This window comes from Acanthaster planci, linkage group LG02 (genome assembly GCF_054643075.1).
Source record: "Acanthaster planci isolate LZ-2023a linkage group LG02, COTS_SCS, whole genome shotgun sequence".
Lineage (NCBI taxonomy): Eukaryota > Metazoa > Echinodermata > Asteroidea > Valvatida > Acanthasteridae > Acanthaster > Acanthaster planci.
In genome coordinates this window covers 20079811-20106329 of record NC_141778.1, presented here as the reverse complement: position 1 = coordinate 20106329, position 26519 = coordinate 20079811, and the positions used below count along the sequence as shown (strand labels likewise).

Sequence of the window (26519 nt, the reverse complement as noted above, 5' to 3'; positions counted from 1 at the left end):
GCTCGTATAGCGTTTATTAGTTCTGATCGTGTATGATGTTTACGTTTTGGTGCCAATAGCGGAACATTATACCGTTTGACAAAATGTTCTAAAAACGCCTTCTTAAATCGATTGAAAGACGTTAGTATAGGTCGATATTGCTGGTTGCTCATATCTCTATTTTTATATAGGTTTCAAAATTTTTTTCCATTTTTATTCAACATGTTTTTTAATACTACTATTTTTTATATAAAAAGCATTATTTAAGGTGGTTGTAAACGCTGGCAGTTCAATACGCCGTAAGTTATTCTACTAAATAACCAAAATCATTCCCAGCAAGTAGGTCAAAGGTCACCCAACTCACCGGCAAAGGGTGGGGAGATTTTCCCCGAGATTTTTGGGTCGTATAGGTACCCAGGGGTGTTGAGCAAAAAACGGGATTCACGTCATTCCAGGATTTTCCCATTTTTTCCCACCAAAAATGTTTCGACGATTTTTTGGGTCGATGTACTACCCAAGGGTTTTGAGCAAAAACCGGGTAAAAAGGGGCGTGTGCTCCAGAACTGTCCCTTCTCTACTACTTTCGTTCGAAAATATCAGAGTGGTTTCATCCAATGCTTTGTAATGAATCTTCCTTTTTATTGGATGATAGTGTTTATTCACATATAAGGTATTAGCAATTTTCTTCTATCAAAATAAAACATTTAAATACCCTGGTGAACCGAATTGCGTTTTCCAGGATTCGCTGAAACGCCAACCGGATACCTGGTGGCTCTCAAGAAGAAGCATGATTTCACAGTCTTTGGAGACGATGTAGAACAGTTGGTACTCTCCGTCGATTTCCAAACTGACCAGCGACTTCACTTCAAGGTAACTGCTTCACACATTCCGATTTCTCTGTCGTATGTATCACGGATGGATAATCCGGACCAAATTTCTCGGGAGGGTGGCCTTTTTTGAAGAGGACAAATCTGCTAATTTCTGTGTGGCCGTTTTGAAGGGTGAGCCCAATTTTGGGGGTTTTACACACTTTATGAAGTACGCCCTTGTCTTTTCTGCTGTTTTCTCGTGACGTTATCGTCACTGTTCTACCACTGAACGCATGCATCTGTCCTTACTTCTTTCCTTTTTTCCTGGACTGAAAGTTCGTAGACGCAATGCAAGAGAGATTCGAAGTTCCCTTGGACATACCAGCACCAACCGTGCGAGCATCAAACCCGCTGTATGATGTGGTCTTCTCCAACGACCCTATCTTCAACATGCGAGTGATCCGGAACGACACAGACACCGTCCTGTGAGTAATTAGGAAATTCCTTCGGGTGTGAACGTTGGCTGGGATTTATATAGTATCCGGTTCGTTAATGAATGCATCATACACGCTTCAGTTTCACTGGTTCCACATGGCGTAAAAATATGATTAACTTTGAAGAGGAACGGCGCGATTGGAGTCTAAAGTTTGAGAGGGGGCACTCAATGGGTTTGGTCATCGCATTTCAATTAATGCAAATCTCTCTGCCTCTTTTTCTTCTTCGAAGTTTAAGTAAGCACACAAGGTGGTCGGTCTTGTTGGGCATTGGAGGGCCAGGCTCCCTTACTGTGCGGTTGGTCTGACTCGTTGGCACTTGCCTAAACGCTGTGTTATGTTTCAAAGCCAATTGGAGGCTGGGGAGAGGCAATAGCTCTCCTTGTAACTCCCATTTCATGTGCGAAAACAAACGGTTTGACTTCGTAGTTTCTGGTGAATGAGAGATCTCGTGAAATCATGCTGCTGATCGTTTCATCAAACTCCTTTTTGCTAATCATCCCCTTTTTTGCTAGCACCAACGCTATTTAATCAAAATCAAATAGAAAGTCATTCTATATCTCGTCTGATTTGTTAATTTTCGTAGTTGGGTGGAATGGATGAATGGATGAGGAAACAATAAAACAACTACTGGGTTATGGGCATACCACAACCAACGCACAGTAATCACTTTGTCTAATCTAATTCATCACACACTCGCCCGTTCAAACTTTAACTAAATATTTGTATTCACTTTCAAATTCTGACCCATGCCCCCTATTGCTCAACCACCAGGTTCTCCCTCAAATTTGCCTCTTCATTATAGAACATTCCTCTCCCTACAGAATCGACACGTCCCTGGGCGGCTTGGTCTACTCCAACCAGTTCCTGCAGTTCGCCACCAAGCTGCCGGCCAACAGCGAGCTCTACGGCTTCGGCGAGCACGAGCACCACTCGCTGCGCCACAACATGAACTGGCAGACCATGGGCATGTACTCCCGAGACCAGCCACCAACGGTATTGGCTGCAATCCCCGTGGGAATTGCTCACTCGAAAATTAAAGTAGCCCGATCATTGTAAAAGCTATCTATTTGAAATAATGAGACCGCAGCGAATTATACTGAGCCCTTGTGCAAACAGATTTACTTGTATCTGTCATCACTGACAGACTCATATTTCATAATTATGCGATGAAACCGAGGTTATCAGCCCTGACTCATTTCCTCCTCTTTTTATAGACCAACGGCAACCTTTACGGTGTGCATCCATTCTATATGGTGATCGAGGAAGATTTTAACACACACGGCGTATTGATTTTGAACAGCAACGCTCAAGGTGGGTCTACAGAATTATGACTGTCTGGCCTAATGATGAGCATTGTGTCCCGATTAACTAAATTTGCAAATTTGTTTTCCCTTGAAACAAAGCCAAGAGAGCGCCCCCTAGTGTCGAATAATATTCCTCCCAGGAATCTCGAAAGTACAAATTACGGTATCCCACAGCAAAACCTGCATCTCCAACTTCTGTTTAAAAAATGTTGCCACGCTGTAAAATGACCATTATTTACTCTGCGCTTTTCCTGCCACTTTCCCCACATCTTCATGTACAGACGTGACATTGTCGCCTGCTCCCTATTTGGTTTACCGCACTATTGGTGGCGTGTTGGACTTCTACGTCTTCTTGGGACCCACACCAGAAAATGTTGTGCAACAATACACAGAGGCAAGTTTACGTTTTGCTCGTTTTATCTTACACGAGTTTTGGATTACTCTGAAATGTTGTCTTCATTGACCTTTTTAACTTTGTTTCCCAGGCAATTGGGCGGCCCTTTATTCCACCTTACTGGTCGCTGGGTTTCCAACTGTGTCGCTATGGTTACAACAGCCTCGACGCCGTCAAAGAGACAGTGAATCGAATGCAGCGTTACAGCATACCGCACGTGAGTTTAAGAAGATGGGAGATGTGGATTTTGTTTGTTTTGCAAAAATAGTAAGAGTTGATGACTGTACAGCTTTTGAGGCCTTTTCGTAAAGCTTTTTCTATAAATTCCAGATTTAAGAAACGAAGCTGAGTACATGTTTGTTGAAGTCGGCACTTTTCGAAGTATCTGACATCGCTTCATTAGAAATCATACATCCCCTGTATGTATCAAACATGTAAATTACTTCTGTTTAGTGTCATATTAACGCAGAAAGCTTCCCATGCATTCTTTCAGATTTCAAACCAGACCAGCCTAAAAACCTAGTATTTTGACCCGAACCAATAATATTAAGTCACTTCTTTTAATGAAAACTAAGAATCAACCCGACCCACAAATCAGTTTTGTGTGCGCAGCGTTCAGTGAACACTACCGGCCCAAATCACCCTTTCCCCCCATTACTCCTGATCGAGTCAGTTTACTGTCATTAATTTGTAACCATTTTTGCAGGATGTGCAATATGGTGACATAGACTACATGGACGAACAGCGAGATTTCACCTACGATACCGTCAGCTACAGCGGCCTACCCGAATACGTGCTGGAACTCAAGTCGCAAGGCATGCACTACATTATCATTCTGGTAAAGAAAGTTAGCTTTTCTATTCACCCGAACCGACTACCGAGCGCCGTCAGCACACTGGACTTTTACAACAAAATGCCAAAGTTGGAGACGTGCTGGTAATACATTATAATAAGTACTTTTTTTTCAAACAGATTGAGCAGCATTGTGTAGTGCCGTGGGCATGAAACAAGCTGGCGTACGTGAAATAGGGGATAAAGGAAAAAGTTCAGTTGTTGGATGACACCCTCTTTTAATTTCATTTCATTTTTCGTTGGAAAAGATCAGCAATGGTTTAAAAAAAATAAATTTCCTTCACGTAAAATGTTAAGCGCTAACAATTGTTTTATTTAATAGAAAATACGCTAACGGATATTATCGTTATTGGAAAGCGCAAAGGTTTATGGTTACCGTAATATATTACTGCCACGTTTCGTATAGTGGCATATTTATGTACAAGCCTCGTAAATTAACGGCAGCGAGTAGTCGGAGTGGGTGTTGAAGTTCAGTCGTATTTATTAAACAGTGCCTTTTTTTGGCTAATAAAATGTTCATGTGAAGAAGAAGTTTTGTGGCAGAGTTTGAAAAAAATATCTGTATGCCAAATCATGAACAGGATCCGTGCATTGGGAACGACCTCCCACCCGGCCAATATGGAGCCTACGACTCAGGCAACGCTAAAAATGTATGGATTACTGAAAGCGACTGCATCACACCAGCTGTTGGAAAGGTATTTAATCGAATGTTTGAATGAAAATATTACCCTGCTTAGAACATTCAGTTAAAACGGCTAACTATCGAATTTACTTATTTTACATATTTTTAAATACATATTTTCTAAAGGTGTGGCCTCCAGAGAATTCTGTCTTCCCTGATTATACCAACCCAGCCACGGGCGATTGGTGGAAGGACGAGTGTGTCAAGTTTCACAACGTCATCGAATACGACGGTCTGTGGATCGTGAGTTGGCTCTGCATAGTGTTTGATGGTCAAATTTTTTTACCAATTTACAGTTTGCATTCGGCCTTTCAACTGTAATTTTCATGAATTTGCAAGCATAATGATTTTTACTGCAAAAACTTTCTTTTACTGCAAAAATCTGTCAACTCAGCATTTACGTAGAGTCCGTTCTAGACCTCTTCCCCTCATCTAATGTAGCGTGTATAGGAGGGATATAATAGGTCACGTCTCAAACCCTATAGGATTTCGGTTGATGTAATCTGCTGCTGGACATAGGGCTAATCATCGGATACCAAAATAACTTAGCTATTGATGGTGTTTTGCTTCTCAAGGATATGAACGAACCTGCTAACTTTGTAACTGGCTCAGTGACGGGATGCACAAACAACAAATGGAACAACCCTCCCTACCTGCCAAGTAAGTATTCGAATCCAATCCAGATATTGTCCATTGTAATCCATTTCTACATTTCATTCCAAAATGACGCATTTCGTGCTTTGTACTGTATTTCTCCCCTCCCCTATGCAGAGATATTCGGAAACGTGCTAGCTGACAAGAGTATGTGCCCTGACGCATGTCAGCATTTAGGAAAGCACTACGACTTGCACAACTTGTTTGGCTGGAGCCAGTCTATACAGACAGTACCGTAAGAACTGAGTGGGGATCAGAGTAACTGAATCGGGAAAGGGTCTAAACCAGACAAACGTTCCATAGGTTGCATTATAGAGGAAGATTGTATTAAAAACCGGTTGATTCCCTGTTTGGATAAAAAGATTCATCAACTTTATTTATTTGGAGGGTTTACATTATGCATGTATTCAAAGAATACAACGCTCCCTCCAGTCAGTATATGATGCTCCTGCTCCGTTCATATGCGTATATTGTATTTATGAACAACATTTATTCCATCAACCCTATTTTTCAATACACTTATAGTACTTGCGTTATTATAGCCAAAGGGTCAATGGAGGCCTTGACCCCTAAAAGATGCCCTTTTTTTAAAATAAACGTGATAAGGAAGGACAGTTCCGGAGACTCCTTCCTTTTCCTCCTAAGTACCTACCTTTGCCCCAGGACGGCCATACAAATTCCTTTCACAAAAATCCACCTTTTTTCCCCCCTTCCCCCGACATACATTTACCCTTTAAAATTTGGTTCTGGATCCGCCCTTGAATATCTGTATAATGTATATACACTGGAAAAAAACACAAGGAGTATAAGGATTCTCGTTTAACCGATTAACTCTCCACCACAGCGCAGCCCGAGCAGCAACGGCCAATAGGAGCATCGTCATTAGTCGGTCCACGTTCCCAGGTAGTGGCAAGTACTCGGGACACTGGCTGGGGGACAATTACAGTCAGTGGAGTAACCTGCACTATTCCATCATCGGTAAGGTCGGCAGACGGTCCCATGCAGCGCTTTCACTTGGCATGAATCCTCGTATTTTTGACACCATAATCTAAACAGAGTGATACGTCCATGTTGGTGTTTTGTTTATGAGTTCTGTTCAGGAATACATAAAATAGCACTTTGGAATTTAGCAAATTAATTAATTACTAATTTTCCCTGAACGTACGCAAAAGCCTCACGAAATTGCAGCATCCACGCGAGGGATCTGAGTTCACTTGTTAGTGTTGTATCTGTTATATCTGCCTGCCTCCGAGGGCCTTTGTCGCCAGGTAGACAGCAGGTCAGTCATTTTGGCTAAGTTGAGTTCGAATAACCTAGCCTTAGCCGAGAGAAACACACGTGTGTATGAGAAATGGCCGCAACTGCCTATACGGCTGCCCTCCATTCGCAGCCACAACTTTTGGAAGCAGCCCTAACCATCTTATACGTTTCCCGCACAGGTTCGCTGGAATTCAACATGTTCGGCATTCCATACGTAAGTATATCCATCTGTCAGTGTTGAAGTCGAGACTGGATAGTCCGAGACCGAGACCAAGACCGAGACCTGAAGTTGCGAGACCGAGACCGAGGCTGTTTTCCCAATACTCGACTTGGGCCCCGTGTTTTTTTTAAATTCCTGACTTTGAGGTTGTAAGCGCAATAGTAAGTCTGATAGTGCCACAAAACATCAACTAAGATGCCAAAAGCCACACATTAAAGTACTTAAATTTAAGTTAAACGTTTCAGGCCCGCAACCGGGGATTTGATTTCCCACACGAAGCCTCAGACAGAGACGAAGTTGAGTATTGGAAAATGGCTCGAGACCGAGACCAACCCCTTCAAAGTGGACCGAGACCGAGATGGTCCGAGACCGAGACCAAGGAAAATAACAACAATACTAGAAATAAACAAACGAGACACAAAATTACAAACGAACCACGAAATGTAACGATTCGTTAACAGGGTTGACAACATGATCTGAGGGCTAACAAATGTTCGAACTATCAACTGTACCGAAAAAAGTGAACGAAATAAACACGTTTTATCTACCTTACTGAAGAATACACAAACATGACAGAGTAAAGTAAAGTAATCGATCGTATGCTACATATTGCCGGTCTGGAATCAAGACCAGCCACATTATCGAGACCATATATTGTGGATCGAGGCCGAGACAGCAGCTCCCAAGACCGAGACCAGCAAAAAGTGGTCTCGAGACCGGTCTCGAGACCTCCATCACTGCCCTCTGTTACTCAACCACATCACGGACTGTTCCTAGAGCAAGTGCTGAGAACAAGTCACGACACACGAGCACATCTCTCTCATGTCTGGCTTAGATTGGGGCTGATATCTGTGGTTTCAATGGAAACTCCAATGACAAGATGTGCCAGCGTTGGATGCAGCTGGGGGCGTTCTACACCTTTTCTCGCAACCACAATGGACTTGGATACACGGTGAGATTATTAGTTCAAAGATTATCGGCACAAAGTTAAAACTGGATTGATTTTCAAATGTCATTACGAATTTCATAAATTCCCAAATCATCATAACCGAACAGAATAAAACAGATAATATAAAAAAAAAGTCAACATGCCTTACCATGCTTTATTTTTTCATCAGGAACAAGATCCGGCCGCCTTTGGAGACGAGGTTGCACGGGTCAGCCGCGAGATCCTTGAAGTCCGCTATACTCTTCTACCGTACCTGTACACTCTCTTCTACGAGGCACACGCCTTGGGGTCGACAGTGATGCGGCCACTTATGCACGAGTATAATATCAAGAAGTTTTCTATTATTTTCTATACAGTGTTACGGAAGCAGTTCAGGCGAAGAAAACGTGCCGGCATTAAGCCCTATATAATGAGATTGACGGATACTGCCAGAGGAAATAGTCAGAGTCTAGATGCCTTGACTTCACAAATTCCCCTTTTTGTTTCAATTGCCCCTTCAAAAAGTTTCCCATCGGATGACGTATTCTTTCTGGATAGGCAGGAACAAAACTGCAAATTCCAATATCGTAGACTGAAAATATCACACATTCCTCTTCGGCAAAAAAGTCTTGTTAACGTTAACTCTGAAACTTTCTGAGTGAAAAAATAAAAACAAAGAAAATTCAAAACCAAATACTTAGACTACGCATGAAAAATGAATCACAATTTAATGTTGCGCTCTGAGAGGATATAAATCAAGAAATGTAAAGACGAATGTGTACTCTGCGTTAAACATTCAAAGGATATAGCGGTACACGTGCCTTTGCTTTTGCGCCAAGTATAATGAATTTGGCTGTAACTTTCCGACGTTTCCTTCATCACAATTAAGATTCGTGAGTGATAAAGAGACGCACGGGATTGACAGGCAGTTCCTATGGGGTCCAGCCCTACTGATCACACCTGTCTTGGATGAGGTAGGCAATCGGTTACCTATATGCTGTGTACACTTGGTATTTGGGCCTATGAGGACCGTGATGATCTGCAGGAGGTTCGCATTAATTTCATTGGATGAAATTTTATGCGGCCTAAATTCTGTCAAACTTAAATACTTGCTGGTCGATAAGTAGTTTATTTTTTTTCAGGGATTTGTCACGGTTGAAGGTTACTTCCCCGATTGTCGTTGGTACGACTACTACACGGTAAATAAATATTTTCATGACACATTTTGAAAATCCGTTCATTGAATAATGCAAGGCGTCTGTATTAATGCATTTCTGATAATACAAACAAAAACCACATGTTTTCTTTAAAAACAGGTGAACCTTTTTTCTTTACTGAAATTATTCCTCACTAAAGCAGAGTCACAGTTCAGCTAGGAAGTCGTCTAGTTTTCTCAAGCTCAGTGGGGGCCTAGACACCATTCATTCACCTGTACTTGTTTGTCTTTAGGGTGCCGAGATGGCATCCTCATCACGTGGTACCTACGTCACTCTGTCTGCTCCCATGGATTACATTCCTTTACACGTGAGGGGTGGTTATATCATGGCGACACAAGAACCAGATGTCAACACTGTCAAGAGGTATAGGCCTAGCTGTATCATTCCCTACATGTCTACTTTTATACGGCGGAAATCAAACTATCAATTTTGAAGAAAAGCTCTCCTGCCATGATATCATATCGATTCAATTCTATGGCACACCCTTTAATAAAACGATAACTGATTTCAGTATAATTTCCGTTTCAAAAGTTTAGGACTTTGAACCTGAAGTGACTTCTTGATTTTTTTTCAGCCGAACCAAACCCATGGGTCTAATCGTGGCACTTGATGATAACAGCGAAGCACATGGAACACTGTTCTGGGACGACGGAGATTCGATTGGTGAGGAAAACGTTGAACCAAACTCATGGAATTGTTAAGCACTGTCCACGGATTATTTATTGATTATTCATTCATAAGAATAAGAATTCCGATTGGTTCTTGGTTTAATTATTTTTAAGGCATTCTTCTAATTATCCAACCATCATTTGCTTAAACTGAAAATGTTTTGTTTTGTTTATTTCAGACACCTACGAAAAAGGGGAATACTTCTTCGCTGAATTCACCGCCACCATTGTAAGATGGGACAACTGTTAACTTCATTCTTGATCTACGAATATCCAGCGTTTTCAAGTTGATTAATAACATACCTATACAACTCTCCGTTTCAGGACTGAACTCACAGTTATCACAACACTTTCAGATGTATCTACTCGCTCACTCAACCCGCCCCCCAATAATTTAGCTTTCGTTCCTCCTCAAAAAGTGAGCAAACTGTTTCGAGATTGTTTTACTCACCATCTCAATCTATCCATCAGTTTACTGACAACTTTGCATCGTCAAAGAGAGGTCCTGACACTTCGTTTCCTCCAACGGTTAAGTTTCTAGAATTCTGGTGCACACGATTTCACGAAATGTTATGTGCACAAGTCATACACTTAATCACCCGTGTGTGAGACCGTCTGGACGCGGCATCCGTGCCATGCAGTGAGTGAGACTGCATCTTCAATACAGCCTCTTCCCGCTGTTCTTATTAATTTTGCATTCCGGCTTTTGTAATACTGCACTCCTCCTCCAAACCTGACAGGGATCGTTGACCGGTACGATCAAGACTAACGGATACAGCGGGGTAAGCGGCCTCCTGTGGGGATCTGTTCGCCTCATGGGCGTGCCGTCTCCTGCTACCAGTGTCACCGTGAATGGATTGGCCCATACTGATTTCAGCTACAACAGTAGCACCAAGGTGAGGCACACGGCATATTAGCTTTCTGTTCAGCGAATTGGCGATAACAGATCTTCCAATACCACAAAGTTATGATACTTTTCAGAACAATTACAACAGTATAATTTGTTTCCCTCTACTCAGGAATGATTTTGTTTAACTTGCATTAACAGGAATTAAAGATCAACAATGCCGGTGTGACTGTCTCGATACCACTTTTCATCACTTGGAACTAAGATCACTCGCTACCGACTTCACCACTTGTCTTCGGATGCAATCTCATTGTCTAAAATTGCCTTTGCCTCATGCATGATTTTGATTAAATTTTGGGCGCCCTCTTATAATAATTTGAAATATATAATGCAACATTTCCATGCCAATGACGGAAGGTGCGTTACAAAGTCGACCTACGAATAAGGAAATTTAAAAGATTAAAAAGATTTTTCATTCATTATACCAACTGCTCAATAGCGCATCAAACTACCTTACGCGGTGACGCTAAAAATAAGAACCGGGCAAATATTGCATCGTTTAGCCAGTGTTACATTAAAAAGAAACAAAATTATTTTACATTATTTACATTAAAAATTGCAAATCTCTGTTCACCACGGCAATGCAAATGCCCAGTTGCCAAGTGCGGGAAACATTTTAACCCAAGGATAATTCCAAAAGGGGCCGTTGTCGCTGACCTGGATTCTATCTTGACCGTAACAAGATCCAGTATCGAAGTATTGTGGAGCAAGACCAAGAATGGCTTTAAATGTCAATAAAATGAGTTCAGATTTAATCCTGTATAAAACAAGCAACCAGTGCAGTTGATGTAATGTTGGTGATTTGTGTTCGAACTGCTTTTTAGGGTGGTTCCTTACCCTGGGCCCCTTGTGTCGTTGGCAAACCGTACAATAAAAATTGAACGTTACAGTAGTCCAGACAGCTGGTCATAAATGCGCCACAACACTGAAAGAGAATTGTGAGAAAGGTGTATAATGATGTGAGAAGAACGCTGAAAAACAGACACTTAAAACCCGCATGAACTAATTCACTGGTTTGTTACTGTGTCGGTGGTTCATTGATTGTGGACACTTACCAAGCAGTGCTAAGCCTTGGATAGCTCCACCCTTGGCCTTGACTATCAAGATTAATAGATCGCCCAATGTTTGAAGTCGCACAAATCGATTATCAAAAAGTCAAAATCTAATAACCGATGGTCCAGTAGGCGTAATCAATGTAGGCCTAGTATTATTTATTCTAGAGCAATGGCTAGTCCACTTCAGCATTGTACAATAAGCCAATAGAGGGCGCTCGTACCCAGAATAGAGCTTTTACATGATGCTGTCACGAAACTCAATTACATCACTACGTCCGCCGTGCAGACCATCAAATCATATTTATCCAGGCTGTTTGGATCATACTATAATTTGGTATTCTAATCCCATACACGTCCTGTTTCGTAAAAACGCACTTCAGTCAATTCATCGTTAATCAACTATCACTGGCCGAACGGATTTTGTTTAAAAACGGGAGGCTAACGCGAGAAAACTTCAATACCATTGCCTTACATGTGTCATGTTTTGTCGTATCGACCGAGCGACCGAGAGGGGGTGAGTGGGTAGTGGTTGTGGGGGGTGGGGGTATGGATTCTGCATGGAAGCAAGTACTCTGTATTCCTCTACGAGGTGCTTTTCAAAGGTTACAAACACCAGCCGAGTAGACAACTTTCCTTCTAGTGAGTTGTAACGCTCTAATGTTTAAGTTACAATCGTGTACATGTATAATATGTCGGTATGGTTGCCAGTGGGCACACTGGCGGGGGCATCTTTAAAATCCCTCATGGGTATTAGGCATAATATTTGATTAGTTCGGGAAAACATAACAATAGATAAATTTTTACATAAGCAACTCGCCGAGAACGTTGAGCATACCTGGCGGGATGTATCAAACGTAAAAGTGGTTTACAATAATTATCACGTTGACTTTTGCAGAAGGAAAGCCAGAAGGCAAGGGAAAAAAGGAGGAAGGCAGCTTTCGATTTTGATGTTGATGGCAAAGTTCGAAATAATTTATATACGCTTCATTTATTGACTTTGAAAGGGACCTTGACAAATCCGGGGCAAACGGTTGGTGGAGGTGTAGGGAATTTTGTGAACAGCGAACCCAAGATTTCACAAAACAATCACTTCATTCGTGTATGATATTGTTAAATGATTTTAGCGTGATAAATAAGTAAAAAATGCATATTTTGGACGATGGTTTTGTTTGTTTATCTACATAAAACGCCAATCATTGATAAGGTGATCAAAAAAATTGACTGGGTTCTTCTGAGGTGATAGGATAACTCAGATGGAATTTCAGGCTATTCGTGGTGAAAGACAGCAATGCGGGGAAAGGCTTGTGGTAGCACCATGCGAAGGAATATATCTCTCATGAGTATTTGTGGTTCTGGTTGTCTCCTGACGATGGACTGAGCACGCAGTCCGAACGTTGAGTATACTTCCGGTTCCGTTTTTCAGAACCACACATACTCATAAGAGATATATTCCTTCGCTTGGTGCTACCGCAAGCTTTTCCACCTATAACTTAGTTAATTGACTTTTTTTTGCTGGAGCCTTGGTAGGAAGAACGGTGTTACCACCCGCAAGAAACCAGAGGCAACAATTCGGCTGCTTCAGAAAGACTTAGGCTTTTTAAAAATTTCCTTCCTCCCCAAAGATGTACAAATCTCTCAGATTCAGCCTCAAATTAAAGATCGTCTAATTGAAAACGAAGAGGAAGAAGAAGTAGAAGAAACTGCCAAAAAAAAAAACTGAAAAAGACCAAAACAATAAATTTCGACCCCTCTCCCGAAACATTTGTTTGTGGAATCTGTCCTTTTACGATTTACGACAGGCCTCAGGCTATTATGGGAATGATGGATTTGGGCCGTGTGCCCTTGTTTGCGAAACTAGGCGTCATGTGACCACTCGGATTCATTGAATAAGCGTATTCTCACTTGATAACCCCTCAATATTTGTGATCAGTTGTATGTGTTAGGTATCAAATGACTGATGTTTAGTATTTAATGACATAATATTTATTATGTACATTTTAATGTCCAAGATTTTGTACTGGCAACCGGCCGGCCGACCGGTCATGGTTTGCACTTGTTGGCAAAAATTACGATTTTAGCCAGCAAAGGTCTATTTTTAAATAGCCCGCCCTCTGTTGGGCATTATCATATACCCCATAATGCACCATCTGCTCTCGCAATCCAACATGGCGACAGCGAGTTGAGGAAAAACGTAGCAATACAAGCCTGGAATAGAAGCTGATTTTTCTACCGCAACTTGCGGCATTTTCATTCTAAACATAACCGCAAAGAGGAACTAGCGCTGAGGAATTAAACGTGACCCCCTTCTCCTCCCAAAGTATATAGATTTGGCAGGGGAGGGGAAATCATGGCGGTTGTGTTTGAGCAAGGAGGCCGTTTGCAGGAGTTTCTGCATGGGCGTGAATCGGCAGGTTTAGTTTTTCATCAGTTGTTCGCACAGCAGGAAGAGCCAAAAGAGTAAGAAGATTAGACTTCACCCACTCATTTCCATGTTTTGATATTGGAGAAATTAAAGATTATTTATTGTGCAACTGAAATGTTCCTTATGTTATGATACTGTAGTACTAGTACTAGCAGGAAAACCAGATCAAATGTTTAGCCTAGGCCTAGCCCAGGTGGATTCCCTGACTGTAGGCCTACTAGTTACGGAGGGAGTCTGGGGTATAAAGGGTGCAAAATGGGGCGAAACTTTTGTAACTAAAATTTGCAACACTTCTACCTTTTCCAAGGAGCCAATTTCACGCCTGTAACTCCTATGCCCCCTTAGCCACATTTGGTGGGTGAAGAAATTCGACACATCACCACCAAAGAAAAGAACGGGAAAATGAAGTTGGACATAACGTTAATTCTTGCCATTGCTGTAGACTGTTTTCAGCCATTCTCCAATGCAGTTCGTACAGTGTGCGCGCGCAACTATTCGGCGTACAAGATTTCGAGCCACGTACACACACATCGAAACTACATGTTCTGACTGGAACCAGCGAAACTGAAGTCTAAACGAATCCACCGGTTTTGAAAATGCTCACTTTACAACAGCATGGTGGTTCTCAGCCACGAGTACCATTGATCTCCATGCTGAGTACACACAACCTCAGTCTGGGAGCGAGCCTGTGGCGTGCCTAGTTACCTGCACGCAAGCTGAGTCTACTACAGCCAGTACGGGAAAGTTAAACTTCACGAATTATACAAATCCTGGCCATTTTTGAGCATGTATTATGTGTTAACAGGTGGATTTAAAATAGACAGACAAAAGGTGTCCACAAAATTCGATAGAAGTTAAGGGACCCAGCAGTTCCGTGTAGAGGGGAGAGGGTATTATCCAGCAAGGTTTTGGCACATTTCTGTTGCTAGCAATTTAATAATATCTGTTGATTTGTTCCATTTCAAAAGTTATACTGAATACATTTTTTTAGAGATGGAGACTTTTCCAGAAAGAGCTGGCTAGATAAATATTTTTTAATAAACTAGACTGATATGAGAGTCAAAAACAGCGATTAACAATCATGATCTCTTGGGCCTGAATTTAAAAGCGAAAAATCACTCAGGCCTACTTTGAGGTTTAAAAACTTTGACACGGTCTACCTATCTGTCCATTGTCCTAAAATCCAAGTCGTCACTGCTAAAGTTACCAATTAGTCTGCTTATTGTATGTTTAGTTTACGAATAGAAAAGGAAAGGCAATCAACAGCACGGTTTGTGCATGATCGCTACTTACCGCATGTGCACGCGTCAGTACTACCTCTGCATACTGTTTTCCTGATCAGTTTTGCATTTCTCTCGCCTGTTCATCACGATCATTATGCCCAATGCAATGTAATCCCCTTTTTCTTCTTCAGTTATCAAGATAAGTTACTGTTTCATTTTAATAAAAATCGGATCTCTACAATATTGTGTATTTATACATCTTTAACCAAGAAAACTCTTCGAACAAATTAAACACGTTAATTAAACACTTCAAAGAGAGATCGTTGATGAACTTCTTCCCATACAACTACAAGAACCCTGCATATACAAAGCCTTCTACACTAACTGAGGTTATTCTTATCAGAATAAGCAGGTTGTGTCGCAAATTTATGTTCACAAACCGAAATTTAAAGCAGAACAAAATATGAACATTTTAGGGATAACCAATAGTGGATTCATTGGTCAGTCTGAAACCCCCGATCTGACACAAACATAACTGCATTTTTTATATTGGCTCGATGGCAGGCGGGTTAAAGCCTGGTACCAGTCACGGTCTCTGTGTAGCATGCAGGCGTGCAACAGACCTTTTCACTGGAAATCGAGCACGCATAGTGCGTACACGCAGCTTTGATCCCACGTGTGGGCACTTTACAACTCGAGAACGGATGAATTACGTCTACAAAAATAACATTGTCTCTCACTTATTTTCCTCAATTTTGCAGTCCATGGTTTGTTCTGAAATTCTTAAACCTCCCAGATGGATAGATAAGGCCACGAAGAAAAATTAGTTTCTTCAAAACGGTAACTCAAGAACAAATTAGAACCAATTTTGTGGTCGTTTTGTACCCAACTTTTATACCCTGGACGTCAGTCATAATAAAATGAAGACAACGTCCAACCTGGACGACCCTAGGCCTACCACTAGTGCAGTCATGCTGTTTTGTTAGTCATGTAGTAAGGCCATGAGGATGAACATTCCAGATTTCTGTCCGGACAATTTTGAAAACCCATGAGGCCTTTTCCATTATTCATTAGTTGGTGTGCATACTTCACATCAATAGCGAGTACACGTCCATGCAAAGGCAACCAACCTTGAAAGTAGACAAGTTCTCAGTCCATCTTGCATCATGTCATTTGTACACAAGTGCACTTCGGACTCCCTATTTATGTTGCAGCCATTTTTTATTAACCATTCTCGATGGGAAAAACAATGGTTTTTCTGAAATAATGACTTGTTGGAAAATAATGAAATTTTTGGGTGGCTATTTGTATTTCAGCGGTATGTGGGCAGTGGACTGAAATCCGGGATATTCATTCTCATGGCCAAAAAATCTAACCATCATGGCATTGATGGCCATTGACCTGTTCGGAGGTTGTTGCATTTATTATTGCACTCACGTGTAGGCAACGTGCAACCTTCCATTCACTTTGTAGGCCCACAAGGATTTGCATGTTTTCCTCATTTTTTGGCTGCAACATGATCATGATGATTAAAAAAAAACCCCTGCCCTTTGTGGTGTGCTGTGGGAGATATTCATCAGTCCATAGCGCATAAACAGTTAAATTTCAGGCACTTTTAGTGGTTTAGCCAATAATTCAGACTCTCACCATAGACCAAAACATTACTTTTGTCACTTTGAGTCCCGAGTGTCAAATATGGAACAGTCACCAACTGACCAATCAGAGAAGAACCGAGACTCAGTGATGTCATCCCAACCCTGAGAATGCTTAACTGTAATTTGTGAATGTTGGCTTACTCTACATGTACTTCTAGCACTGTGGCATGCTAGGCAGGTCTGCATATTATTTGTCACATGTACACATGTACTTAATAGACTTGGGTGCTTAAATTTGACAAGCACTCTCACAGGCGTGATACAGGTGCTGGAAAACTAACAGTTTAAGTGGACAAATTTAAGCATTAAATTTTTGAATATTTATCTCTGTGAGCCAAGTAATATTGTTTTAAATTGTTGCTGGTATTGTGCATGTAATTTGGCTGTCAACTGGTCAGTGTCATGTTGCATCATGAGCCATTAGTGTTCATTGCTTTCATGGCTTTATTCTGGGAAGCCTCAGGTCAGTACAGTATACCTGTTCATCATTCATATAATTGGAGCTGTCTTAAGATTGAATGCTGCTTTTATCTTTTATTCGGTTTGTAAGTGACTTCGTCACAAAGGTGGACACGCCACAATTTGCAGGCACTTTGTCACAAAGGTGGACGCGCCACGATTTGTAGGCTCCCATTGGACAATCGCTGAAGTTGCACGTTAAACTCTGGTTTCATGGTTCCAAGTACATGTACATAAACAGCGATCAGTGCATATAACCCTATGTACAGTGTATGTACAGTGGGCGTGGTTTAAACTGAAGTGATGTCACACTTATGAACTGGATAGGGATAGGGAATAGATGGCCCAATGTGGAAACTGCTAAAATCTAGTGATAGTTGGATTGCCCAAAATGGGACTGAATACTTTCACATGTGCACCAATGCATTCCTGAGAGTTTCATCATTCATAACATCATGATTGTAAAGCTTACTGAAATTATAAATTTGTCCATGTACGGCATCTTGAAAAAACTGAAGTACATGTACATATACATGTATGTTCTGGCATATTCTGGCTAGCCTGCTGCCTTCTTGGTTTGATCTGGTGCCTCCGAATTTGAGACGTCATGTATTTGTTATTGTGTGGCATCATCATCACCTGTGGATGCCCTGACTCGTCACCCTCTGCTGTGCCAGATCAAGCTGAGAGACTGGCAAGATAGCAAGAATGGGAAGTAGAAAAAAAACCCAAAACAGCCAAAACAAAACAAAAATACATCAGAAAAACTGAGGTGAAAAAAGAGAAAAAACTCAACCAGGCAATTCAAGAATAAAATACCGGTACAAGTTTGTGAGTTGGAACTTGTAACTTTAATTAAATGCATGTTGTTGACTTGCTACATCGTTCAGTTGACTGTGGTGTCTCCAAACATGTCTTTGTAATATTTGGCTGTGTCCGTATACTTCGTTATGGCTGCATATTTGTACAGCACACATACGGCATGCCCAGTGTCTACATGTAAGTGGCTGTGTACTTGTACAGGTAAACCACGTCAAATACATGTATGTTCAGTTCTCTTTCTCAACATGTCTGTTTTTTTTTTTACTTTTGAAAATTGGAATCATGAATGGTTGCTTGTCATTCAAAAAACAAAACCCCCCAAATGGAAACCATCTTGATAAACAAAAAAAAAAAGAAAAAAGAAAGAAAAACCCTCCTTGTTAAAAAAAAAACCCTGGACATGTACATGAACTGGTGTATTTTTGTTACCTGGCCGTGTTTAATTTTTGGATTGATTAGTAAAAACAAGCTGACCCAAATAAGCCAATTTTTTTTCTGCACATTTTATTTTCTGTGAGAAACAAGGTGATTTCACAGCATAATTAGTATGCTTAAAAATTGCACACACTGCAAGAGTCAGGAATAAACTTTTAAACTCAAAAACCTAATGAATATTTATTGCAACTTGAGAGGTTCCAATATTTTGTGTTGTAATTGGATAATAGTGAAGGAAAGTTACCAATATCTTTAGGGAGGGGGTAATGGGCAAAGTTTTATGTATTCAGTGTTTTTAATAATCTGCTTGTTTAAGAACTTCCCGTCAATCTTTACCTTAGATTTAAACAGCATAAAAATGAGAAAAAGTAAAATGTTTTCCAGATTTTCATGTTAAGAAATAGAAAACTCATACCAACATGGAACCTACATGTACATTGTATTGGCCCATCCGTCCCACATCTTCCCAAATCCTCCTTGTGTAAGTAGAGGTACATGTATTTGAAAGATTGATGTAGCATGGCAAAGATGCCTTGCCAGTTTTGAAGGATGTATTGTGTCAAGTTCTTGGGCATTGTCTCCTATGGGAAAAAATGGAGAATAAAAAAGAAAAAAATTGGGAGGGGGGGAGGCAAAGAAATGAAAACAAAATGATGAAATGGGTTGAAAATAACCTTTTTTTTTTAAGCTGGTTAGTAGTTTGTTCCCATGTGGAAATCTCACCCCTGGAAATAAAGTGGTTTACTTCCTCCCCTGAAAAAAAAAATCTCGATGATGCCCTTGGTCCTGGGCAAGCCGGAGGGTTGTGCTCACTGCTCAGCCAAGCGTAAATATACACTTTGATTATACTAGAAATCATCTGCTCTCCTCCATGATACCATTCACAGTGCCTCAATGTGCAAACTCTTCCTGCCTACAGATACTGAAGGAATTAGACAGTGGCCACACTTCCAAGCAATATACATGTACACAGGAAAATGTTTATGAATTGAATCTAAGATGCACAGTTATGGTACATTCTACTCGGAGGCAGGTTCCGAATTTTTGCAGGACTGATGTTGTGTCAGAACAAAGAGGCTCCAAGAATATGCGTTGAGTAACCTTGGGAACATATGCACGACATGCACATATCCAAACTGATGTATAGATTTTGCAAGGATGGAATGGACCTCTGTAATGATGACACCAAACTTTGCTTACGTGGTGTGGTGTTCAGTGGGTGTACATGTAGGCCCCACTGGCCCCCACTGACTCTAGAAGAAAGTGCAAGTGTAAAAAAAGTACATTGTACATGTCAACAGCACATGTACATGTGGGCCTATTGATTTTTTTACACTTATGTGTATACTGGTATGTGTTTGCATTTATGGTACATGTATATGTTATATTTATTATCTGAATTCACTGTTGTAGTAGCTTGGTTTCAGAGTTTGAGAAGTAGTTAAGTAGTTTCTGGCTGAAACAGATCCAGTAAAACAGATGTCAGTCAGTTGGTCAATTCTGCGTATTTCATTGGCACATACTTGTGCGTGCGTGCGAAGTTGAAGCTTTCTTGTAACTGGTTTACACAAATTAATAAGGCACACATACATGTTCTGGCACAGCTGGTTTGCCAGGATGTGTACACGTAGTGAAATCCGTGTGCCACCAGGCTGGCAATCTTGTCAGATGTTTGTTTACAGAAGTAGGGAAGTAACAGTCACAAGTGTCATGCGCGAGGGTAATTCACATTGGCTCTTAACACCTGTTCTTGCTGTTTCTGAATCATGGGGTTTTCTCAGTCACTACAGTTCCCCGAGCAATTAGGCACACTATTCAAAGTTAAATTGTGTAGAAGTCAATGGTCTTGTCTGAGCAAACAGGTGAAGAGAATAATTGTGGCCAGTAAATGTACCTGTGTATCATGTTCATACTCATGTAGATGTAACATGTCAATATTCGCCAATACATGTGTCTGGTACATACATGATGTACATGTACATGTACACGGATGTGATTCTGTCACTGTTTCTGGCTGAAAATATCAACTGTGTCATTTACATGTAGTTCTTGGCCCCTAACCGCACCATTGCCTCTGTGTAAGGCATTATGCTGTCGGCGGAGAAGTGTAAAAGGGAAACGAGAGCATACTTGATTCGAAGATTGAACTAGCAGATACCGTCTGTACATAGGAAACTTCAATCAGAGTTCCCAATCGTAAAAATCTTGGCGGGGTCAGATGAAATTTCAGCTAGAAGCTTTTGCCTGAGCCAGAGAGCGTTGATAGCCTGTGGTGTTTTGTGGCACATTGTCGTGTGCTGGGCTTAATCAATTTCCTGAAGGAAGGAAACGGCTTGAATTTGGAGTCATTTGTCCAAGTAAAAGAAACAAAATACTGCTCGGGGTGCATTTGTATTCAAAGTATTTCTTACTGGTTTTTTTTTTTGGTTTTATACGTTTGTATGCAGAAGACTGGGATGAAGGAAGAGAACTGTTTTTACCAGACATACATGTTGTATCTATTTATAACAACATTTTACAAACAGAACAAAATTGTATTGGATGTCATTTAATCAATTATTTTACCTCATTTGGAAAAAAACAAAACTGATCTCAACAAAACCATAGCCTCCTTTAGGGATGCAACTTTCAAGTAACCTACATGTAACTTTGTAAATTAAATATTAACCAAGCTCTCAACCAGAAGCTGATGCAAATGAGATTACAACAGCCGCAGTGACCAGCATTTTTATAATATGTCCCTTTGGATGCTTTTTCCAAACCCTGGTAAATCCAACCTCACCTGATTTGGGGTCAAATTCTGTAACATTGCATAATCAGACCAATAAGGCCATTTGTTCTCATTTCCAATGAATTTTGTAGGATTCAGTAGGATTTACAGTTTTCTGTTGTTGGATTCTATTAGATTCTGAAGGTTTAGTACTTTCTACTACAGTGGAACACCTCTGTAACGAACACGACCGGGTCCACGCTAAATGTTCGGTACAGCGGTTGTTCAGTGTAGCGAAATTTACTGCTGAACTTTTCGTTGCCATTTTGAATAGCGCCCTCTCTTGTCTAACTGAAGTGCACCCTCTTGTGATCCTATAATTTGCTGTTTTCTTGACGTTTTGCCATTGCATTCACGTTTAAGGATTCTAAAAATGTATCTGGTAATTATTTTGTTTTTTTCATTAAATCTTAAGTTACAAAATTGGTTGTACCTAGTTTTTCAGTTACGTAATTACAATTAACTCATCAACAACTGATGGCTTTTCCTTCTAATCCATGGTTAAATTATAGCCACTTGTCACTTTCCAACTTAAAAACGCGACCATTTTATCAAGCTGAGGTTTTGGAATTACAAACGGCAACTGCACAGTGTTCGGTAGGTTTTGTGCACAAAATGTTGTGAGCCAAGGACAATGTTCGGTACAACCGAATGTTCGGTATAGCGGTGTTCAGTATAGTGGCGTTCCACTGTATTGGATTCTTGTGGATTCAGTGGGCTTAACATTTTTTCTGTCTTGGGATTCTGTTGGATTGAGCAGGTGTTAAATATTCTGCCCTTGGAGTGTGTTGGCTTTACACTTTGTGCCACTGGATTCTGTTAGATTCTGTAGGATATAAAGGAAAATGGGTCAGGGATTTAAACAAGCAAGTAAAGTGAAAAGGATCTACAATAACTGAACTGGATTGCCTCCCAGAACAGTTGAGAGAGGGTTGACAGCACTTAGATTAGAAGAGAAACCTCCGTCTTTGCCTTTTTACCAGTAAAGTTGTGTTGAGCCTATGGTCTCGTGTTTCTTCCCACAGCTCATGAATGTGTTGTTATTGTTTCTTAATTTTTTGCAGGAAAAAGCTGAGCCATGCTAAGAAGAACAAGAAGGATGGCGGGGAGAAGGCCAAAAGCCCAGACAAAACAAAGGTACAAGCTGCCATGCTGACACTGCACCCATAATTGTGGAAAGTTGGGCAACAACCTTGCTTGACTAAGGAGTGATGTCTTCAAGAAAACAGTTGTTAATCTGCTCTGATTTTTTTTTTTTTCATTTTTATTTTTCGTTTTTTTTTCAGTGATTCCTTCTGTAAACTGGGTATCCCAATCAGCGCTGAAAAAAAAAAATCCCTGCTCTGGCAGAGCAGGGATTTTGAGTGTCAGTGGAGAAGTTCATCTCTCCTCTCAGCTGCATGTCAAACCTCAATGGGCATGAACTTGTGCTTTATGAAATTGAGTTTGCCAGTGGATTTATTACTGATGTTCCACATGCGTGATGAGTCAGTTGCGAGATTTTACAGTAAATTGCCAGAACTTTATCCGAATTCAGTATTCATCTAAGACTTTCTACACCCAGCTGTGTGCTGTCCTTTCTCGGTGGCAGGGGATTTTTGTAATTCATTTTATTTTCTTGAACTTTTGGAAATTCAGCACTGGATTTGTTCCAGTAGTGTTGTATGCTGTACAGGTAATACCATTTCAGGTAAAAGGACTCCACATAGGACGATATGATGAATCAATGGATGACCTATGATATTTAACTATAACTATCCGTATATTACTCAAAAAGCTCTGAGTCATTGTCAGAACTGGGCGGGGACATGCATTGAATTTGCTCAAGGCAATATTAGCTGAAACCGTGGACAGAGCCCCTGAAGTCAGGGAGAAGGGTGTCATTTACATGTACGTTGTTCACCAAGTTTTTATCCTTGTCAAGAAAATATTAAAAGAATTTGGAATCATCCCAATGTGTATCTGTCAGGAGTTTCAAAGAAATTTGGCCAGCTGGCATGCACCTTTCATATCGTTACATGATAATAGTACATATGTATATGTAGTTACTTGGAAGAGACTCTCAAGAGCTGCATGATATTTAGTGCTATACTGTGCAGCTCTCACAGGTATACATGTACTGTACATGTATGTCAGTATTGACCAGCATACCCATATTTGCCATCGTTGTCGGGGTTAAAACGTCCAGCTACTGTCAGGGTTGAAATGTGCCAGATTGACTGGTACCTACGGTAGTTGACACCACTGCGAGCCCAGCAGCGAGTCCTTGTTGGCAGCCATCCTATTCTGGGCTGCATTGTACCCTGAGCATTTCCTTTCGCTGTGTTTGAGTGTGTCGTATCAACTTCCTGCACCTTCTCCTTGCCTGCTTGTCATGAAGGCCTGTGAGTAATTCAGGGGGAATTTTTGGACTGGTGCCGAAAAAGAAAACCCTGTTTGCATGTGAATAATGGCCTCCTGTCAGGGTCTGTTCTTGACAGTGAGTGATCTCTCTTGCTTTTTTGGGACTGCTACAACATTTAATGTCCTTGCGTATGTACCTGACTACACGTATGTTTTTTTTTGTACGGTACTTCAGGATTATGCATCATGAGTCAACCTCGTTCACTGGAAAGTGTAGGAGAAATTGTCCCTCTTGAAGGTTATGTACAGTTAAAAATTACTGATTGATTGTCAAACCATTTGACACTCAAGGATGCGTTTTGCAGGGTACGGTACACGAACCTACCCTGGAGAATGGCTTTAGTTTTGGCTGTCTGCCCCTACTATTTAAAATGACAAGATGTCATTTGCATGCATGTACATACAACTGTACATATAGCTATGATTGTAGCCTCTTTAGAATAGTTTGTGCGAGATTGGTACTGTACATGTATGTTTCCCATAGCAATGTTATCTTTTGGTTGACTTCAAGAGTGTTGCAATGCGATATTTGCCATAAAGACTTCCCGTGCCACACAGGCGGGTAAGGTACAGGTCAACTTTCAGGGACTCGCCACACTCGGTGTGTGTGCAAAACCAATGGGAAATGTTGCTGCCTGAGGGCCAACATGTTCAGCTTTGTCAGTATGCATTGACGCACTCTCTGTCTTACTGATTAGTTGAAGTGATTTGCTTCAGTTCCTAGTAACATATGAAGCAATTGATGTGGTATAACGATGCATAAATTTGGAATGCACATGTATAGCTGTGGTTCCGAAGAAAGGGAACACCCATGCAGTCGGCTGGTTGTTGTATGTAGGCTACCGGTACATGTAATCCTGTTGTGTCATTAGCTTTGTACGGGGCCACTAGAGGGTGCTGTTTGGCCCATGCAGACGGGCGAAGTGAGGCAGAGGCTGGTTGGAAAAAACATTGCCTGTGACCTGCGGATAGGAATAATGCAGGCATCCATGGGAAGTGGCTGCCACTGCTCACAAATGGCTTACACGTACATGTATGTGTAGCACAGGATTCATGTAGGTGTGCCCGCTATTTCCATCCACGGCTGAAACATTCTGACTTAGCTTTTGAGTGTTAGCGTAGAAAAGTGGCAAGTTAAGATATCTAAGAGGGCCTAAATATGCCTACATGTAGGCCTACTCAGTCATGTGGCTCAGTCATGTGGCTTGTCATACATGTACATGTACATTGTACCTGTACATACATGTACCTTGTGATATTTGTTTTTAGAATTTGAATGTGTGGAGTGGTGCACTGCAGATACTCTTCAGAGGAAATCATTGCTGTTAAAGCACAAGCACATGTCTCCTGAGATGTACCGTACATTAACTCCAAGGGCCACTTGATATGATCTCACTTGCCTTCACTTCAAATACAGTGATCAAAACTTGCCATCAGTTATCCATGGAGATGAAGTTGTATAATTTGCGTCCTGGATGTGAGTTTTGTGAACACTTTTGTATACATGTGCGTTACCAACAATATTATTAAGATTCTTTGATTTAGTATACATGTAAGCTTAACATGTATAATTCTCCCAGCATCTTCTGTTTAGGTTTTCTGTGTGAAGAGGTTTTGAGAGTTTCTTGCCTTCCTGAAATAAATGACACATTACTGGCACAGTCAAGCATCGCTACAGTTAGAAAACACACAACATCTAATGCAGTCCACAACCAACCAGGGCAAGTTTGAGCGGTGACTACAGTTGAACCGTAGTTTGATCTGTGTCACTTGAATGCTGAATTATTTCGACCATCCAATTGACCATCTTTAACATGGTCACACCGCTGGTTATCAATAGCCGATGTATTTTTGTGAGGACAGAGGGAAATAATGAAAATAATTGTGCAAGATGCCACTGACCGTGGCAAACATGATTGACATTGAGATCTGACGAAATAGTTCAACTGTACATGTAGGGTTCTTGTCCTAGTGTGACTTTATTGCGTTTGTGCTTTGTTAAGGCTAGGCAGTTGACCAGAGATGGAACTACATGCATAGTTCATGCCAAACTTGTCCTTATTTGATTAACAATCTTTTCAAGTATTTCCATGTACAGTGGTTCCCAGTGTCTGTAATATTTGTGTAGTCTGCCCAACACAGTCAGCTGTAACACTGCTCATTGTCCAAACAATTACAGGGAATGAAAGCAGGCTTGTTGGAGCCTTGTCAGACCACTGTAGGGCTTTTTCTTGTGGTTTGTTTTGAACAAACTTTGTTTTTGCTGATAGAGAGAAATTTAGGCTTAAGGAAATTCAAAGGTTCTTTTGCATGTACCATGAAATGCAATCTGGATACGTGTACATGTACCTGGCCTGTAGTAATGCTTTTTGATTTAAACTGTTTTTTTTTCTGAAGGAGCAGACAGTAGTGTGTGGAAAAGGATGCAACTGCCACAAATGCAGATCATTGAGTTACATGTGACAATTCTATCGTACATTGAGCCAGTGATATTCCTCTGCAGAGCTACAGACAGTAGGCAGAAGTTGGCAGAAATTAACTCCAAATTCATCTGCCATGCAATTTGTTGTGGAGTAGACTCCTTGGCTGTTCATGGCCATGACGTACAATATTTGAAGAGTAACCCTGATTTAATTAATGTGTAATTATTACAGGACTCTTCAAAACCAACCCCAAACCTTCAATACGGGTTACGATTTGCTTTTGAAGTCAGGAATAGAAATCAGAAATAAAAAATAAGGAACTTTCACATACATCCACACGTATGCTCTCTTTGGTTCAATTATTTGGGGATCATTCAGGATCCTAAAAAATTGTCTGTCCAGTAGAGCTGCCAGTCAGAGAAACTGGTAATTTGTCACTTGATTGAAGTTCATGTGTGTATGTCATGTACATGTGTATGTG

At 40.9% G+C, this 26519-nt stretch overlaps 3 protein-coding genes across 6 annotated transcripts in view; 2 read left to right on the top strand and 1 right to left on the bottom strand.

Annotated features, from left to right (window-relative positions):
- LOC110979778 (lysosomal alpha-glucosidase-like) overlaps window positions 1-11556 on the top strand; it is a 30514-nt gene extending 18958 nt beyond the window's left edge. The window contains exons 4-25 of the mRNA XM_022235831.2: window positions 719-849; window positions 1125-1273; window positions 2107-2278; window positions 2500-2596; window positions 2871-2983; window positions 3075-3200; window positions 3690-3821; window positions 4417-4530; window positions 4644-4760; window positions 5093-5177; window positions 5289-5406; window positions 6016-6149; window positions 6611-6645; window positions 7487-7603; window positions 7770-7918; window positions 8469-8553; window positions 8722-8778; window positions 9029-9159; window positions 9371-9459; window positions 9644-9693; window positions 10205-10360; window positions 10513-11556. Coding sequence (XP_022091523.2) covers window positions 719-849; window positions 1125-1273; window positions 2107-2278; window positions 2500-2596; window positions 2871-2983; window positions 3075-3200; window positions 3690-3821; window positions 4417-4530; window positions 4644-4760; window positions 5093-5177; window positions 5289-5406; window positions 6016-6149; window positions 6611-6645; window positions 7487-7603; window positions 7770-7918; window positions 8469-8553; window positions 8722-8778; window positions 9029-9159; window positions 9371-9459; window positions 9644-9693; window positions 10205-10360; window positions 10513-10575 — 2420 coding nt within the window. The 3' untranslated portion in view covers window positions 10576-11556. The remainder of the gene's footprint in view (window positions 1-718; window positions 850-1124; window positions 1274-2106; window positions 2279-2499; window positions 2597-2870; window positions 2984-3074; window positions 3201-3689; window positions 3822-4416; window positions 4531-4643; window positions 4761-5092; window positions 5178-5288; window positions 5407-6015; window positions 6150-6610; window positions 6646-7486; window positions 7604-7769; window positions 7919-8468; window positions 8554-8721; window positions 8779-9028; window positions 9160-9370; window positions 9460-9643; window positions 9694-10204; window positions 10361-10512) is intronic.
- pomp (proteasome maturation protein) overlaps window positions 1-26519 on the bottom strand; it is a 194206-nt gene that overhangs the window by 122071 nt on the left and 45616 nt on the right. The gene's annotated exons all lie outside the window — the stretch shown is intronic.
- Window positions 13583-26519, top strand: part of LOC110979774 (E3 ubiquitin-protein ligase MYCBP2-like) — a 77557-nt gene continuing 64620 nt past the window's right edge. For all 4 annotated transcript variants that reach the window (XM_087133451.1, XM_087133450.1, XM_087133449.1 and 1 more), the window contains exons 1-2: window positions 13583-13883; window positions 22277-22349. In XM_087133451.1, coding sequence (XP_086989577.1) covers window positions 13774-13883; window positions 22277-22349 — 183 coding nt within the window. In that variant the 5' untranslated portion in view covers window positions 13583-13773. The remainder of the gene's footprint in view (window positions 13884-22276; window positions 22350-26519) is intronic.